The sequence below is a fragment of the Larus michahellis genome, chromosome 7, assembly GCF_964199755.1.
Source record: "Larus michahellis chromosome 7, bLarMic1.1, whole genome shotgun sequence".
In the NCBI taxonomy this organism is placed as follows: domain Eukaryota; kingdom Metazoa; phylum Chordata; class Aves; order Charadriiformes; family Laridae; genus Larus; species Larus michahellis.
The window spans coordinates 39,052,549-39,066,455 of NC_133902.1; the positions used below are offsets into that span (position 1 = coordinate 39,052,549).

The window sequence follows — 13,907 nt, forward strand, 5'->3', positions numbered from 1 at the left end:
GGCTCATTAGACTATATAACAGTAAACTCCAGCTTAATGGTTACTGGTTCAACAATCATTAATATCCAGAACACAAAAATCTTCCTACCTGAGTTTAAGGAGTAAATTTGCTGAGTGGAACAGCCCGCAAAGCTTTACAAGGTGGGGGGGCAGAAAAGAGACAAAGGCACCAAGGCCTCCAGCCTAGGAAAAAAATAAAAGTGGTTTATTTTGTAAGGTCACTATGCTCTGATAGACATTAACTTCAGTGAGACTTAGTAAGAACACAGCTGACAGTGACTTCTGAATCAAATGTTTTCCAGTATATTAAGGCACTTTTTGTAATGTGAATTTCCAAGAAGATTCTCATGTCTTCTGCGAACAGAAATTGACCTAAGCTGCCAGCTTTGATGAAAGCAAGCATCCTAGTGACAATAATGGGTGTGTTACCTATTTAACTGTACATTCACTAGAGGAGAAAGGGAGGTTGAAAGCATTTAGTCCACTCCCATCAGCACCAGCTGCTGCTGTTCTGTCAGCCTTCAGATCTCACTACATGGTTTAAAGCACAGCTGTCCCTCACCGCTACCAAATTAGAGGCTCTCAAAATTTACGGACATAATTGCAGAGAGCTGTGCTACACCATGTGATGGTCATAACTGCAATATTAGGCCACTTTTTGGGAGAGAGGATGGTTTTACTTTACTTGGTTTTTTGAGGCAGAAGTGATGGTAAAGAGAATAGTTCCTTTTCACTGTTTTAGTCTGTGTTAGGTTATATGGCCGTTTACGTTGCATCTGCTGCCTTTCTACTCAGAAAAGAAGGAGTGAGTGGATGTTATGCCTTATGCATGCTACTGGTGTATGTACCGTGGCTTTGAACCCCAGTCCTCGTGCTTGTCTTTGACTTTATATAGGTATGTTTATGCTTATAGCTAAGTAATAGGTCTGAAATGTTGTTGTAAGCACCAGTGTTATTCTTGTCTAAACCCTTCAAACCTGTAAATGAAGTCTGAGTTATTTTGCTCTAAACTTTTTTTTTTCTTTTTTTGGCTCTATCTGCAGAGGGTACTGCTGGGGACTATCGAAAGGTCTGAGCATTGGCTTAGCTCTTCTCCCATGGTGGCCTACAGGGTTTTAAAAATCACTAGTTTTGCTTGTAGCTTGGCTATGTAAAGCCTTTTTTCACTTTGGAGTCAATAATTTGTTGACTGGACTCGGTGACCCGGCCAATCTCTTGGAGTTCTGTGTCTTCAAGCACTAGGAAAGGCCCAACCATGTTCAGACAGGATCGATCTGAACTGGCTTCATTTTGGAGAACAGTGATTTTAAGTGAGTCCTAGCTCTTTCTCTGGCATCTCCAAAACCTGCAGATTGCTATTCTTTTCAGTGCCTGAAAAGTCTTGTGGGAGAACTCCTGCTTGTAATGCTTTGAACAGCAGAGCCTTCGGTACTGCAGGGCTCTTCTCCTCTATCTCCAGCAGGGGACCTGCTTTTCAAAGGCAGCTTCGCCTACTGGCACGGACCAGCTGCTTCAAGGTCTTGCTCTTGCTTTCCTTCCCATTATCTTACCCGGCTCTGATGTTTTTCTTGAGTTGTACCCTAAATGCACAGCACATCTCACACAGGTTCATAAAATTGCTATCCTGGAAAGTTCTTCCTGTAAAATCTGCTCATTTCAACAAGTTGCGAGTGCACTCTACAAATTCCCAAAGTTGTAGGATTATTGGGGCAATAATCGTGACAAAAATCACTATGATGGTATCAGATGTAAACCAGCAGTCTAGACAGAGATATGGCAGGAGCATCACAGAAATTCATGGCTCAGGAACCAAAACCACACCATACCCCCCTGCCACCACCCGCAACAACCGAGTACAGATGGAGAAGTTGGCTCTTTTCCATCAATAGTGAGTAACCCATTTTTCTGTGCTGATTGATTTGGCCTGTGTTGTTGCTGTCTTTCTTTTTTTTTTTTTTTCCATGCTATTGCTGGCAGAAAGGTCTTTTCTACTAACAACAAGTTTGTCTAGTCTTGGCATTAAGCTTAATATTGAATGACAATTTAATACGTCCTCATCCAAGTCTTGCTGACCTTTAGTTTTGTGGCAGATGATTTTTAACATGTGTACATGAAAATATTTTAATCACCTAGCTTTTAAAAATGAGATTGAGAGTAATCATTAGTTTAGCACAAGAATGTGCGATATTTCTTCTACTACCTAGAGCCTCTATAGTGAGCTTAACTGTTGAATGTGAGAAAATGGAAGTTCAGTGCACAAATTATCCCTGTTTGCAAGTTGCTGATACACCTTCTGATGAAATGTTGAGAGGTAGTGAGGAATTCATTCTCCCTTCAGCTTTCTCAGCAAGGCAGCAGAACAGAAGTAACTTGCTTTCCTTTTCGGAATAACCTTTATTAACTGAAAGTCTTCACTAAATAAGTTAGACAAAAATGTTTAGTTAGTAAAAGAGGGTTATCATGAACTGAACTAGGACTGAATAAGGTAATCTAACAGGTTGTGTTATAGGTATCTTTTTATGACTTTAAATGACACTTCATCATACTTCCTAACAATTGATGAGATTCAGTTCTGCTTTTAATCAGGTGCTGACTTTGAAAGCTCTCCTGCTCACATATTTTCATTATTAGTTCTAATTACCTTAAATTCCTGCTGTAGTAGGAAGTGGGATTTCAAAATCTACGGAAGTCTTTTCTTACCACTCTTCCAAATCTCCATAAATCTTAAAATATAAGGCATTCAAAGTGGGAGTGAGACTGTAGTCTGTACAAATAGCTATTTTCTAAATTATTTCATAGTAAGTAAAATCCTGCTGATATTATACAAACACTGGTGCTACAAAGAGGGTGGAAAGATAAAAAATAATTCTGTACTAGTATTAACAGCAGAGTTCCATCTAACCATAGACTTTTTTTTTTTTATTTCATCTTGTTTGGGAAGCAGTTGAGAAGTTTGATTCTTGTTTTGAATATTTGTTTAAATCACTTGTTTCTGGTTAGCCGAGGGGAACATTTCTCGACTGTACACAGTCCTCCTTGGCAGCACGAGCCGAGGTGGTGTCCACACAGAGGTGACCTGGTGCAGCTCTGCTGCCCTCCATGGAAAGGGACGCTCAGGTCAAGTAGCAACTTAACTGCTTTGCAGGACTGGAGCTCTCATCCCTGATGAAAACACATAGGTTTTTTTCACATCCCCAAATTTAAATAGAGGTAATCTTGCAGCAGCAGTCCTCTCAGCAGTAATGCTTGTATGCTTGAGAGCTCTAGAGATGCCTGTGTGCTTATGGTACCGGCCTAACAGGTGCTTTCCAGCATCCCCACCATGCCAAGCGCCTTCCCTCAGGGCCTTCCCTGGCTCCTATCCTCAGCCCTGGCGGGGTCTGAGGGGGCGCCTGGGGCTTTGCCGGCGGGGCCGGGGCCTGCACAGGCTCAGCCCGCCGCCCTTTACAGGACCTCGCCGTGCTTCCAGCCCCGGCTCGCAGGGAGCAGCGGGACGAGCCGGCACGGAAGATGTCCGGAGATGCCGCCAGGCAGGTTACCAGGCGCTGCGGAAGGCGGCGAACCCCCGGGGTGACCGGGGCCGCCATCCCCCCCGCCTCCGCCGGGGACCCCACTATTCCCCCTCAGGCGGCGAGAGGGCGGGAGAGAGTGACCACCGCGCTCTGCCGGCACCGGCCGGGGGCCGCCGGGCCCAACAGCCACTCTCCCGCTCCCCTCAGCGGTGCGGGGCGAGCGGCTGGGGCCGGCGGCGGCGCCCGCCTCTGCCTCCTCCCCCTCGGTGCCCTGCCTCCTCCCTCCGCCGGGCGGCCGGCTGCGCGGGGAGGGAGGGAGGGAGCGAGCGCGGCCGAAAGGTGTTGCTGGAAGGGAAGTTTGAAGGAGGTCGTCGGGTGCCTGTGCGCTCCGACAGCATCATGGCGGAGCAGGGCGAGTCGCCAGTCCACGTCCAGCAGCCCCAGCCGGCGCCCGCGCCCGCCGCCCCGGCCGTCGGCTGGCCCATCTGCAGGGATGCCTACGAGCTGCAGGAGGTTATCGGTCAGTGGAGCGCAGAGGGCGGCGGGGGGGGTGGGTGCCGCGGGGCGGAGGCAGGGGATGCCGCGGCGGCTAAGCGGCCGGCCGGCCGGCTCCGGGCCTACCGGCGTTCATCCTCCGGCAGGCTGGGGCTCGCTCACTGCGGCGGATGCGCCCTGCACTGCAGTGGCGCCGCCGCCGGCTGCTGCAAACTTTATCCGCCCGGCAGCGGGCGGGCGGCGCGGCCCCGGGGGGCGGCGGCTCCTTCTAGAACCCGCCGCGCCGCGCCCCGCCCGGTGCGGCCCGGCCGAGGGTGCTGCAGCCGCTGCTGCCACCGCTCCGCTGCCCTGCGGTGCATCGTCAGCCGCCGCCCGAGCCCTGACCTGCCGGTGTGCGCTGGGACCTCGGCAACTCCGCAGAAGCGCTCTCGGTGCTTTGTGTGTGTGCTGGGTCCGGCTGTGGATGCGCACATGTGCGTGCATCCGCTTAGATTACTCTGCATTTTTGCGGTGGTTTCATGGGGGAGGCAGATCTCACCCCTAGATCTGCTACTATCGTGGTGACTTCCTTTTACATTTTTTTTTTTATATATATATAGATATGTTTAAACCCCTTCCTCTTCTCCCTCACTGTTTAATCTTGCCCTCATCTCCTTGTGCCCCTGGGCCCAGCTCCTCGTCCCCGCCGGGGGCACGTAAGGCCGGCGGGGGATTACAGCTCCGTTTCACCCCAGCCGACCTGCCGCCGTCCCGGTTTGCCGTGTGGGGTTGTGCCCGCCTGCCGCCCCCTCCCCGCGGCCCCGCCGGCCGGGGGTGTCTGGTAGCGCTTCAGCGCTTTGTTCAGGCGTCCGGCTAACGCAGATCAGATGTCTTCAGTCTCCATCCCCTATATTTGGATTGGATTATTTTGAATTTTACTATGTGAAAAGATGACTGTTGTTAACAGTATGTGCGATGGAAAGTTTTTCCTCTCCTGACCTAGATGTTGCTTGTTGCTAATGAACTACTTTGGGAAAACTTGCTGTATGTAACATTTTAAACCTCCAGCAAATACTGTGAATGGCAAAGGCCAGCTCTAAAACTGTAAATCACTATTTCTTGTGAATGAAAAAAAATCCAGGAGTTTTGCGTGCTGATGCTGTTGGTTGTTTTAAGTATTACACATTATTGCTAATTGTTCTCAGGCTGATGACAGCTAGAACTAAGTCTTATTGATCTGGCTTGCAAAGTTGTGCGTACTCAGCTTTTGTCATTAAGCTTTTTATTTTCCACAGGCAGAAACAAAATAGTTGAGAAAAGTACTTCATCCTTAAAATGGGATGGCTTTCTGTTGACCCAGGTGGTGCCTTTGTGTTTCTGTTTGCACTTCCTAGTCTGTGAAAAGGGACTGAGGAGGGATTGAGGGTTCAGGTGTTCGGATCCCTGGAGGTGGCTGGCCTGGACCAGACTGGTGCTCAGCGTCAACCCAGTGCTGCCAGCACAGGGCCCCCCATGGGCTGCATTTACTGGCCAGAGGACTTTATCTTACTCAGTCTGGGGCATGGATCTAAATTAGCCAAGTGGAAGTGATTATATTAGCATAAGGTCTATCTTTGCTGAGTAAATCCTTCTAAGGTAAAAAAGGCCTCAAAGGTGTTGGATTAATCCTTGTCTAGGGTGTGACATGAGTCATATGAGTTATTTAAATAGTAGTTATTTTCTGTTGTGGTACTTGTAGAATGCCTGTGTGAGAGTTTAATTTAGAAACTCCTTTCCACTTTATTCTTTCCACGTAAAAGCTTGTATCTTTTGATATGTAAAAAGTATTTCTAATCGTTTATATATAAGCATACATCTATTTTACAGGTAGATGCTAAATTGGAGTAGCAAATACCTATCTGTAGAGAAACCTACTAGTCCTATCTGTAGAGTTACCTACTAGTGCAATTAAATGTTATTTATTATTTCTTTAACTAAAGTGCGTGCCTAGTGAGGAAATTGAGGTCAGTTTATATTGAATCAGATTCTTGGACACACTGAACTTGCCTGAGTTCGGTTGACCTTTCACTAAGCTTAGATTGCTTACATGACTTTCTCTCAAACTCACTGAGATTTATTTTGTACCACTTAACTTAAAAATATTGTGTTTAGTCAAATATGTATTTTTTTTCATTAACACCTTGTATTTGTTGTCTTAACTTATAGGAGACCCACTATGAGATTAAATTTAGTATTGATACTATTAAAAATAGTAAAAAACGTACCAAACACACGCGACCCCGCTTCCTCCAAAAAAACCCCAAACCTTTATAAATTCTATATATTTGACCAAATGCGTGCATAATTTTGGAGATGTTGGATGAATGTTGTTGCATGAACGTAGTGAGGGAGTGATTCTTAAAGCATCTTTTATACCTGAAGGAGGGGAGATGGTACGGTCTGAACTTGGTTCAGCAGCAAGTTATATCCCTTTGCATCAGCCATGCCAGGGTTAATTGCATTGTGAACGTGAGTTGTTACCACTTGCTGAAACAGAGCCCTTCACTTCTGGAAAGCACTACACACCTCTCCCTGAGGAGCTGGGTAGCATCTTAAGGGATGGGTTCAGTTACAATAGCCCTTTGCCAGTTAAATGAGAAAAATAACAACAAGGAAGCATCTTTGTGGGCTTTGCAGGAGGAAAGGTACACAGGGTAAGGTACACCAGGATGGTTTATCACGCCACTTACCAACTGAATAGGCTTTATATTGTATGGTAACTAAAACACAGATGCAGAACGACTTCAATGGCCTGTTTTAGGGGGCATTTGAAAGTTTTGGTGGTGATCATAAAGTGAAAATCATTGTTAGTCATGTGGGCTGTCTTCATCCTGTGGGTTTAGCAAGTCGGAGAAGTTCTGCTCTTTTTCTGTGTGAGAATGTGAACTTTTCTTGTTGTTCATCTGTGTCTAGCCAAATGCTATTTTCAAAACCGAGGCCACATTATATGGATTTCAAATGATACAGGTTTTTTTCCTTCTCTGTCCGTTGCTTCCTTTGGGATGGTTGGGAGATTCAAGTGCCTGTTAAAGAGAAAATGCTGGCTTTAAGGAGTGCTTCTTAGGAGATGTTATTCCATGTTTGCTTTATTTTTAAGGTGGCTAGCCAGTTCTTTGTAAACTCTTGGTATGCAGTTCCATGATACATTTAATTTGCTCTAACAGGCAGCTGTTGAAAGGATCGCATTGATCTGCCAGAGAACTAGTTCTTCTGCCGTGTTAGTTTTCTGTTGGATCAGGTTCCCTGTTTGACTTGCTGCATGGCTGCGTGATTGATAGATCTGATGCAAGGAAGAGGCTCTTCCTATTAATGCCTATTTTCTGGAGCAGGAAGAAACAGTTCTGACTGCTGTCTGTAAATGTGTAGGTTAGCGAATTAAGAGGAAATTCTTACATTAATTCAGATTGATACAGGCTGTCCATATACTTACCCATTTGGAAGTTAGAAGGGGATTTCTAACTTAGGACAGGAGGACCCAAAGCAACCTTCCGGTAGGAGTTACAGAGATAAGAACTGTAATTGCTATTAAGGGAGAGCCAGATTTAATTTAGTGAAGACCTGGGAGATGTCTTTCTATGATGTTAATGCATTAGGTTAAAATGTGTAGTGGACTTTAATGTATGTGCTGGGTTTTTTTGTAAGCTGGATATGACTTAGATTAAAAAAAAAAGCTAATAAGAGCAATGCTGTGAGATATGTTCTTATTCAGTTTGTGTTTAGAACCAAGTATTCTGACTAAAATAACTGAAATAGATTTCTCTGAATTTGTCACTTATGTATGCGAGGTTTTTTCCTCCTTAGAAGCAAATCTTCACAGAACAAACATTTAAATGGTAATCGACTTCAAAATGTGAAAATTGAATAGTGTTAAAATTCTATTTGTACCTTTCAGATTGTAATGAGTCCTACATCTCATGGATGAGACAAAGCAGCACTAAATCTATGTTGTTTTTTTTTTTTTGTTTGGGTGTTTTGGTGTGTTTTAGTTTGGGTTTTTGTGTTTTGTGTTGCTTTTTTTTTTAAAAAAAGGTTTCTTAAATTGATATGAACAAGTGGCTTTGCCTTGTTTTTGGAAAACTGCATTGGAGTTGATGCTGTTTTGATGTGATTTAATGTTTGTCAGTCTGCGTTGATAATTGTGGAAGAGTTGGTTATGGAGAAGCACTGGATTATCTCGTGATTAGGCTGGGTGATCGCTTTCATTATAAAATTATATTTTCAGCTCTCCTGCTGCAACTGACTTGGAAAATTAATTTGGCTAGAAACCAGCCAGAATTAATTGGAAAATAAAGGGTTACTGCTACATGATGGATTATCTGTATTGGCTGCAACTCATTAAAAAGGTTACCTTACTTGAACTGAGGCTTTCCTCTAGTTTTGCCTTTCTAACTTTGAGCTCAAGAATGTCTGTGGCTTGTTGCCTCATGAGGTGCGGTGTTGCTAAGTCAAATGTGTTAAGATTTTGAGTAGAACGGGTTATCACTCGAGACTGTTCTGCTGATTTTATAGTTCTTATTGTGAGCAGCCTGTGAGCCACTCTCACGTTAATGGCTCTGGAGTCGCTGGTGTTTCTATGGCATGCTATTTACTTTTTTCTTTTTTTTTTTTTCCTCCCCCTCCCCTGCTGCATGTGTATTGCTAATGGCTTTTTGTCTGACAGAGAATAGACTCCCCTATATTTGTTGTTATCAGAGATCTTTGACTCTGTAGAGAAGTGTCTGATTATGATGCTCAGGAACTAATGTTGAAGCCTGTAAGCACGGTGTATGCTGTTGTGAAAAGCCTCCCTATAGTTAGAAGTAGAGTTACAGTTCTGTGTTGCTCTGTTAATCAGGCGCTCCTGTCTCATTCACACTTTTAAAAATTTCTTACCCCTGTGCTTAATGAGGCTTTTTGTTTTTTGAGTGGAAAAAAACCAGTTGAAGGGCTTTCTTTTGCAGTAGTTGTTATGTATATGCTGCAAATTAGGTTGGACTGCGGTCGGTGAAATACCACACCATAGCAACTAAAGCTATGGTAAACTTTGATATTTGCTCTTGCAGAGATTTATTTTCAAAACCCCTGTAATTCTTGCATAAGGAGCTGCATAATTTGCTAAGTAATACTTAACACTACCTAAGATCTTTATACTGAAGCTTTGTGTTAAAAGAACGGTGTGCCTGCCTTAATTCTGCTCCAAAGCAAATTTTCTTCCTTACCAATCTTAAAAGTTACCACAGCAGCCTAAGGATATTGTATATGCACATATTAAATATAGCCTTCGTAATGTTAATCATAACTTAATACATCTGTAGCTTGACAGGAAGAGTTTATTATTTTGTAAATTAAAATTTTATGTTTTTGGGAAGTAAGTGCTCAAGATCTTCTGTTAGCTAATAACCATTTGACGGAACTCTAGAAATGTTAAATCCTTATTTAATATTTTTATAAGAAGTGGCTTCTAATTTATTTGTCACAGTAAAGATGGTCACGGTGCAATTTAAAAATACCTTGTAGAACACTCAGAGTACTGTGCTGCTAATGAGGCTGTGCAGAGCTTGTGGTTGTTAATTATTTGCCTTGTCTCCACATGATAGTAATAGTGTTGGGGAAGGGAGCTCTATCTTGGCTTTTTTTTGAATGAAAATGAACTTTCTGCGTTAGAAATACCCGGATTGGAGACAAGGCTGTAGTTTTCATTACTTCAAAGAGGTTAAGCTTCGTAAGTGATTCAGTGATCAAACTTTGTTATATAATTTAGTGAATTTTAAAAAAAATAAATTAACTCATGCAACTGGAATTCAGACTTATCAGGAAGAAGATTAATTATGTTTTACAAGAACCTGAATGGCATGAAAATAAAGAAAATTATGCATTACTTGCTTTGGGGTCATCATGATTGTAAATAACCAGCAAATAAAGCTTGTTTTAAAGTTAATTTGTTAACTGGAACGGTAAAGGTGCATGTAATCAACACATCAGGCAGTTTGCTGATGCAATGTAATGATAATTTACAGAAAGTGTGCTATGCTTTCCTGCTCTTGGAATCTGCCTACCTCCTTTATGCTTGGCCCTCCTGTCCCTATGCTCTCCCTGCTCCAAGTTCTTCCTGCAGATAAGGTCTGAAACCTCTGAGACCTGGAAAGTCCTGGCTCCACAGGAGCTGCTTGAGTGCTAGAAGAGGAGCAGTTCCGCTGGTGACCGTGTGGAAATTTGAAGAGACTGCATGATTTTCATTCTCATTAAGCCTTACAACAGCAAGGCTTTACATCTTCAAAGTGGGACCACCGCTCGTGACCAGCATTGTAAGGGTACTTTGATAGCAGGGGCCAAGTTCAGACCTGGGAGAGCAATTTTAAGTTGGGTCATGTGTTGCTCTGCAACAACATGAGAACTGTTTTACTTTTTTTTGTTTTGCTTTCAGTGAAGAATCACTTTCCCTTCAGTCAGAGACCAGTTGTTTTTTTTTCCAGAATCTGCTTGTCAAATGGAGCCTCTCTTTGTTAAATGGAAACAAAACCAGATCTGTTCTGAGTGGCCTGAGGGCCAAAATCAGTGAGCACTCAATGCAAAGGAGATGTGGGTGGCTGATATAGTGGCTAGAAGCGTAGGCCATATTTCATTTTTGTATGACCCTTTTGGTTTTTTTTTCTGTTTCCTCTTCCTCTCTTCCAAAATAATTCAGAACGATAAGACAGTGATAGGTCGAAGCTGGTTTTATTTCCAGTAAAAATGGCAATTCTTGGTGTTGAAAGAACAGACCTTAAAAATCAAGTTAAGTTAGTTACTTTTATTAACTTCTTGGGTTTGCTGAAGTCACTGGGATACTGCTGAGACACTGCACTAGAGGAGCAATCTGTTTGGAAGATAAATATGTTGCTAGGAAATTTACTGGTGCCCAAAATTAAAAGCAAGATTTTTAATTTATTTTTTTTTCTCCTAAAGGAAATCACACTTGACAGAAGTTGATACTGCTTACCCTGTGTAAAAGAATAATTAGCTTTTTTGAATGAGTGGATTTTTACTTACTGCTGCCTTTTGCAGCACAGCCTTGTTGGTAGGATGAAATCCTGACAGCACTGCTAGATTTCACTGTTTCTTGCTAAGTTTGAAGGTCTTTTGGGTGTGCATAAGGGTCGCACGGTTGAAGCTTGTGGGTGTAAGAACATTATCATCCAGCAGTGGCAGAATGAAGCAATGCTGGTATGAAATCCTTGAGAGAAGAGTTTCCTTTAAAACTTTTCTTTTTCCTTCTTATGTCAGTCTGTATACACACCGTACTAGGTTCTGTGTGATTGTGCAATCAACTCCGTCATTGAAGCGACTAGTGCATGTTGAATGCTTGTCCCGTACCTTCTTTGGTGGGGCTTGGCTGCTGTCCTCCTCCCTTGCCTACCCTAGGGCTGTGTGGTGGCAATGCAGCTCTTCCTTCTCTCTGCCACCTGCTTCCTCCTGCACAGTGCTTCTGGCTGGAGACCGTGCTGTGGTTTTTAACACATGCCTGGGGGCCTAGGAGGGCGAGACTAAAAACATGTGGAAAAAAAACCACCCACAAAACCAAGGCCTGGGACAGAAAACGTAGTAATGAGAAAAACCAGGGAGAATATACAGGGAGAAACAAGCCATTATGTGGTACCTGACAGCGCAGGAGGAACTTAATTTTTCCTGAAACTGCTGTCAAGTTAGAGTTACTTTATGAGAGTTGGTTGCCTTTCAGGAGAGGGTAGATAGTTGGGGAATGGCAGTAAAGGGGAAGAAGCTTAATCTTCGTGGAGAAATGTGCTGCCTCCTGACATTTAAGTAGACTTCAGTTGACTGGTGACTGTTCTGTAGAAAGTTTCCGTGGCTGTGGTGAGATGCTGACAGTGCTGATGAAGGTGGTGGATTTTTAGAGTCTCTCTGATCAATTCTCAGGTGCGATTTTCCAGGGTTGCTGTGTCAGTCCTGCAGCTTGCTCCCGAAAGAACCTCGGTGAAAAGTTTGAGCAGTGTCGCTCGTTCATTCGTTAGCTGCAGGATTAAGTTTGTGGCATTGGTGGAGTCACTATTTCCAGTCCTTTGCCCGTAGGTATTTGGCTAGGTATGTGACTTTACTCAACAGTTTGATGAAACCCCAGTATGATAAATTAGTAGTCTCCATTAATCTTTTGTCTTTATGATTAACAATTTCTGAATCATTTTATTAGCCTAATTATTTCTGTGCATGTCTAACTTCCTCTGAGGTATTCTGATCAGAAGCAAAACGTAGGTGAAACTTGAGGATGTCCTGTCAGGCAGATGTAATAATTATATTACACAGCTTTTAAGTTGAACTATGCTAACACACTTAAAGAGAAGCGAGGACTAGAAGCAGACTAAAACTTGGAAGGTTTTCTGAGTTCCTAGTCATGCTTTCAGAAGTAGTATGAACTTAAAACATACGATCTTGAAGGTCAAAATCAATGTTGACTGTCTAAGGGTTTTCTTAATAGGAACAAATTATTTCTATAGTTGTAAGCAAACTATGTGCCAAGTATACCTGCCTCAGGGTAGTGGTACAAAACCAATTAATTTAGCAGACCATAAAAATGTTGTGTATTTACTTTTTGATCATGGTTTCTGTCCTGTAGGAGTAATACAGGCAAGATCATAAGTTTGAGGTATTGCTTTAGAGTCCTGAGACGAAACATGCTTAGATTCAGAAGGATCACAATTCAGTTATAAAGTTACTTTTCCCTTCTCACTTCTCTAGTTTGAAGACACTTTAGTACAGGGACTGAATTTAAACTTATAATTTATTCCTGTTAGTGTCTTGTGCTTCCAGCATCTGAGCCACTTCAAACTAATAATAGGATCTTCATTAGAATTAGATTAGAATCACCTGATGAAAATTTAATGCCATGATAGCATTTATATTGCTCCAGCTCTTCCGTTGTTTCATGAGAAGCAGGATGAGAAATAGGTAAGTGTTTCGCTTGTACAGTGTGGCCACGAGGAGCTCAAATTCTAGCAGGCACGTTCTGTTGGGGTGAACTGGCTGAAGATGCTTTGTAGCTCAACATTGCAGTATTAATTAGAGATCGTCATGACAGTGCAGTAGCAATACTGCCTTTGTTTTGGGAGATTGCTGTTCTTCATTCTCGGAAGAGAATGATGCACTATGTGGTGACATCCAGAAGACTTGGAAAATATTGCATTTATGGTGTTAGAATTGTTCCAAGTGTTTACTTTCAAACTAAATGAGAAACAATAAAACATGCCAACTAAATCAACACCAGCATTTGTTTATAGTGATACTTCAGAAATGAACAGTAATTCTCTTTTAACAGCTTTTTTTTCTAGGCAGGATATCTGGTTCAGCACAGCAAATCTTCGATTTACCCTGCTTGTATAAGGTGGAGTTAAGCAGATTTCTGTGGAGTTCTGATGATGGCCTGGTAAGGTAACTTTTGGTCCCACAGTGAATATCAGGTATCAAGTTCTCACGTAGTTATGCAGAGCCATTTCCAGTATGAGTTTTGCCTTCCAGATGTCAGGATTTGCATGCACATTGAATAATGGTTTCTGTATTGATGATGAAACAACAGGGAGAATAAAACGATCACAATCCTTGTTTCTTTTTCTGAAAATATTTTACCTAAAAATTAGATCTTGCAGTTTATCTTAGGGGGAAAAACATCTAGCCATGTAACATAATAGTCTTTAAAGATTGTAGTAGAACATATGATAGGAAAGGTGTTTTGTTTTTATTTTGTATTTTTTAGGAAGAACTGACTCTGTATTAGAATGATGCTGGAGAAAGAAGTTATTTCCTTACATCTATGAACTCTGAAGGAAAATCTTATTTCTGCATTGGTGTCATGCACCTATATTTGGTCTTATAAGATGACATTGCTGTGGTAAAGTATGATTCAAATTAACTGCT

General features: G+C 42.6%; 1 protein-coding gene across 3 annotated transcripts in view; it reads left to right on the plus strand.

Annotated features, from left to right (window-relative positions):
• Positions 1-3,477: 3,477 nt before the first annotated feature.
• STK39 (serine/threonine kinase 39) overlaps positions 3,478-13,907 on the plus strand; it is a 102,548-nt gene continuing 92,118 nt past the window's right edge. Inside the window, exon 1 of one of the 3 annotated variants that reach the window (XM_074594035.1) lies at positions 3,478-3,534. In XM_074594035.1, coding sequence (XP_074450136.1) covers positions 3,521-3,534 — 14 coding nt within the window. In that variant the 5' untranslated portion in view covers positions 3,478-3,520. Of the gene's footprint in view, positions 3,535-3,766; positions 4,033-10,211; positions 10,310-13,907 lie in introns of those variants that run through there. The other 2 variants (XM_074594036.1, XM_074594034.1) reach the window with 2 other exon arrangements.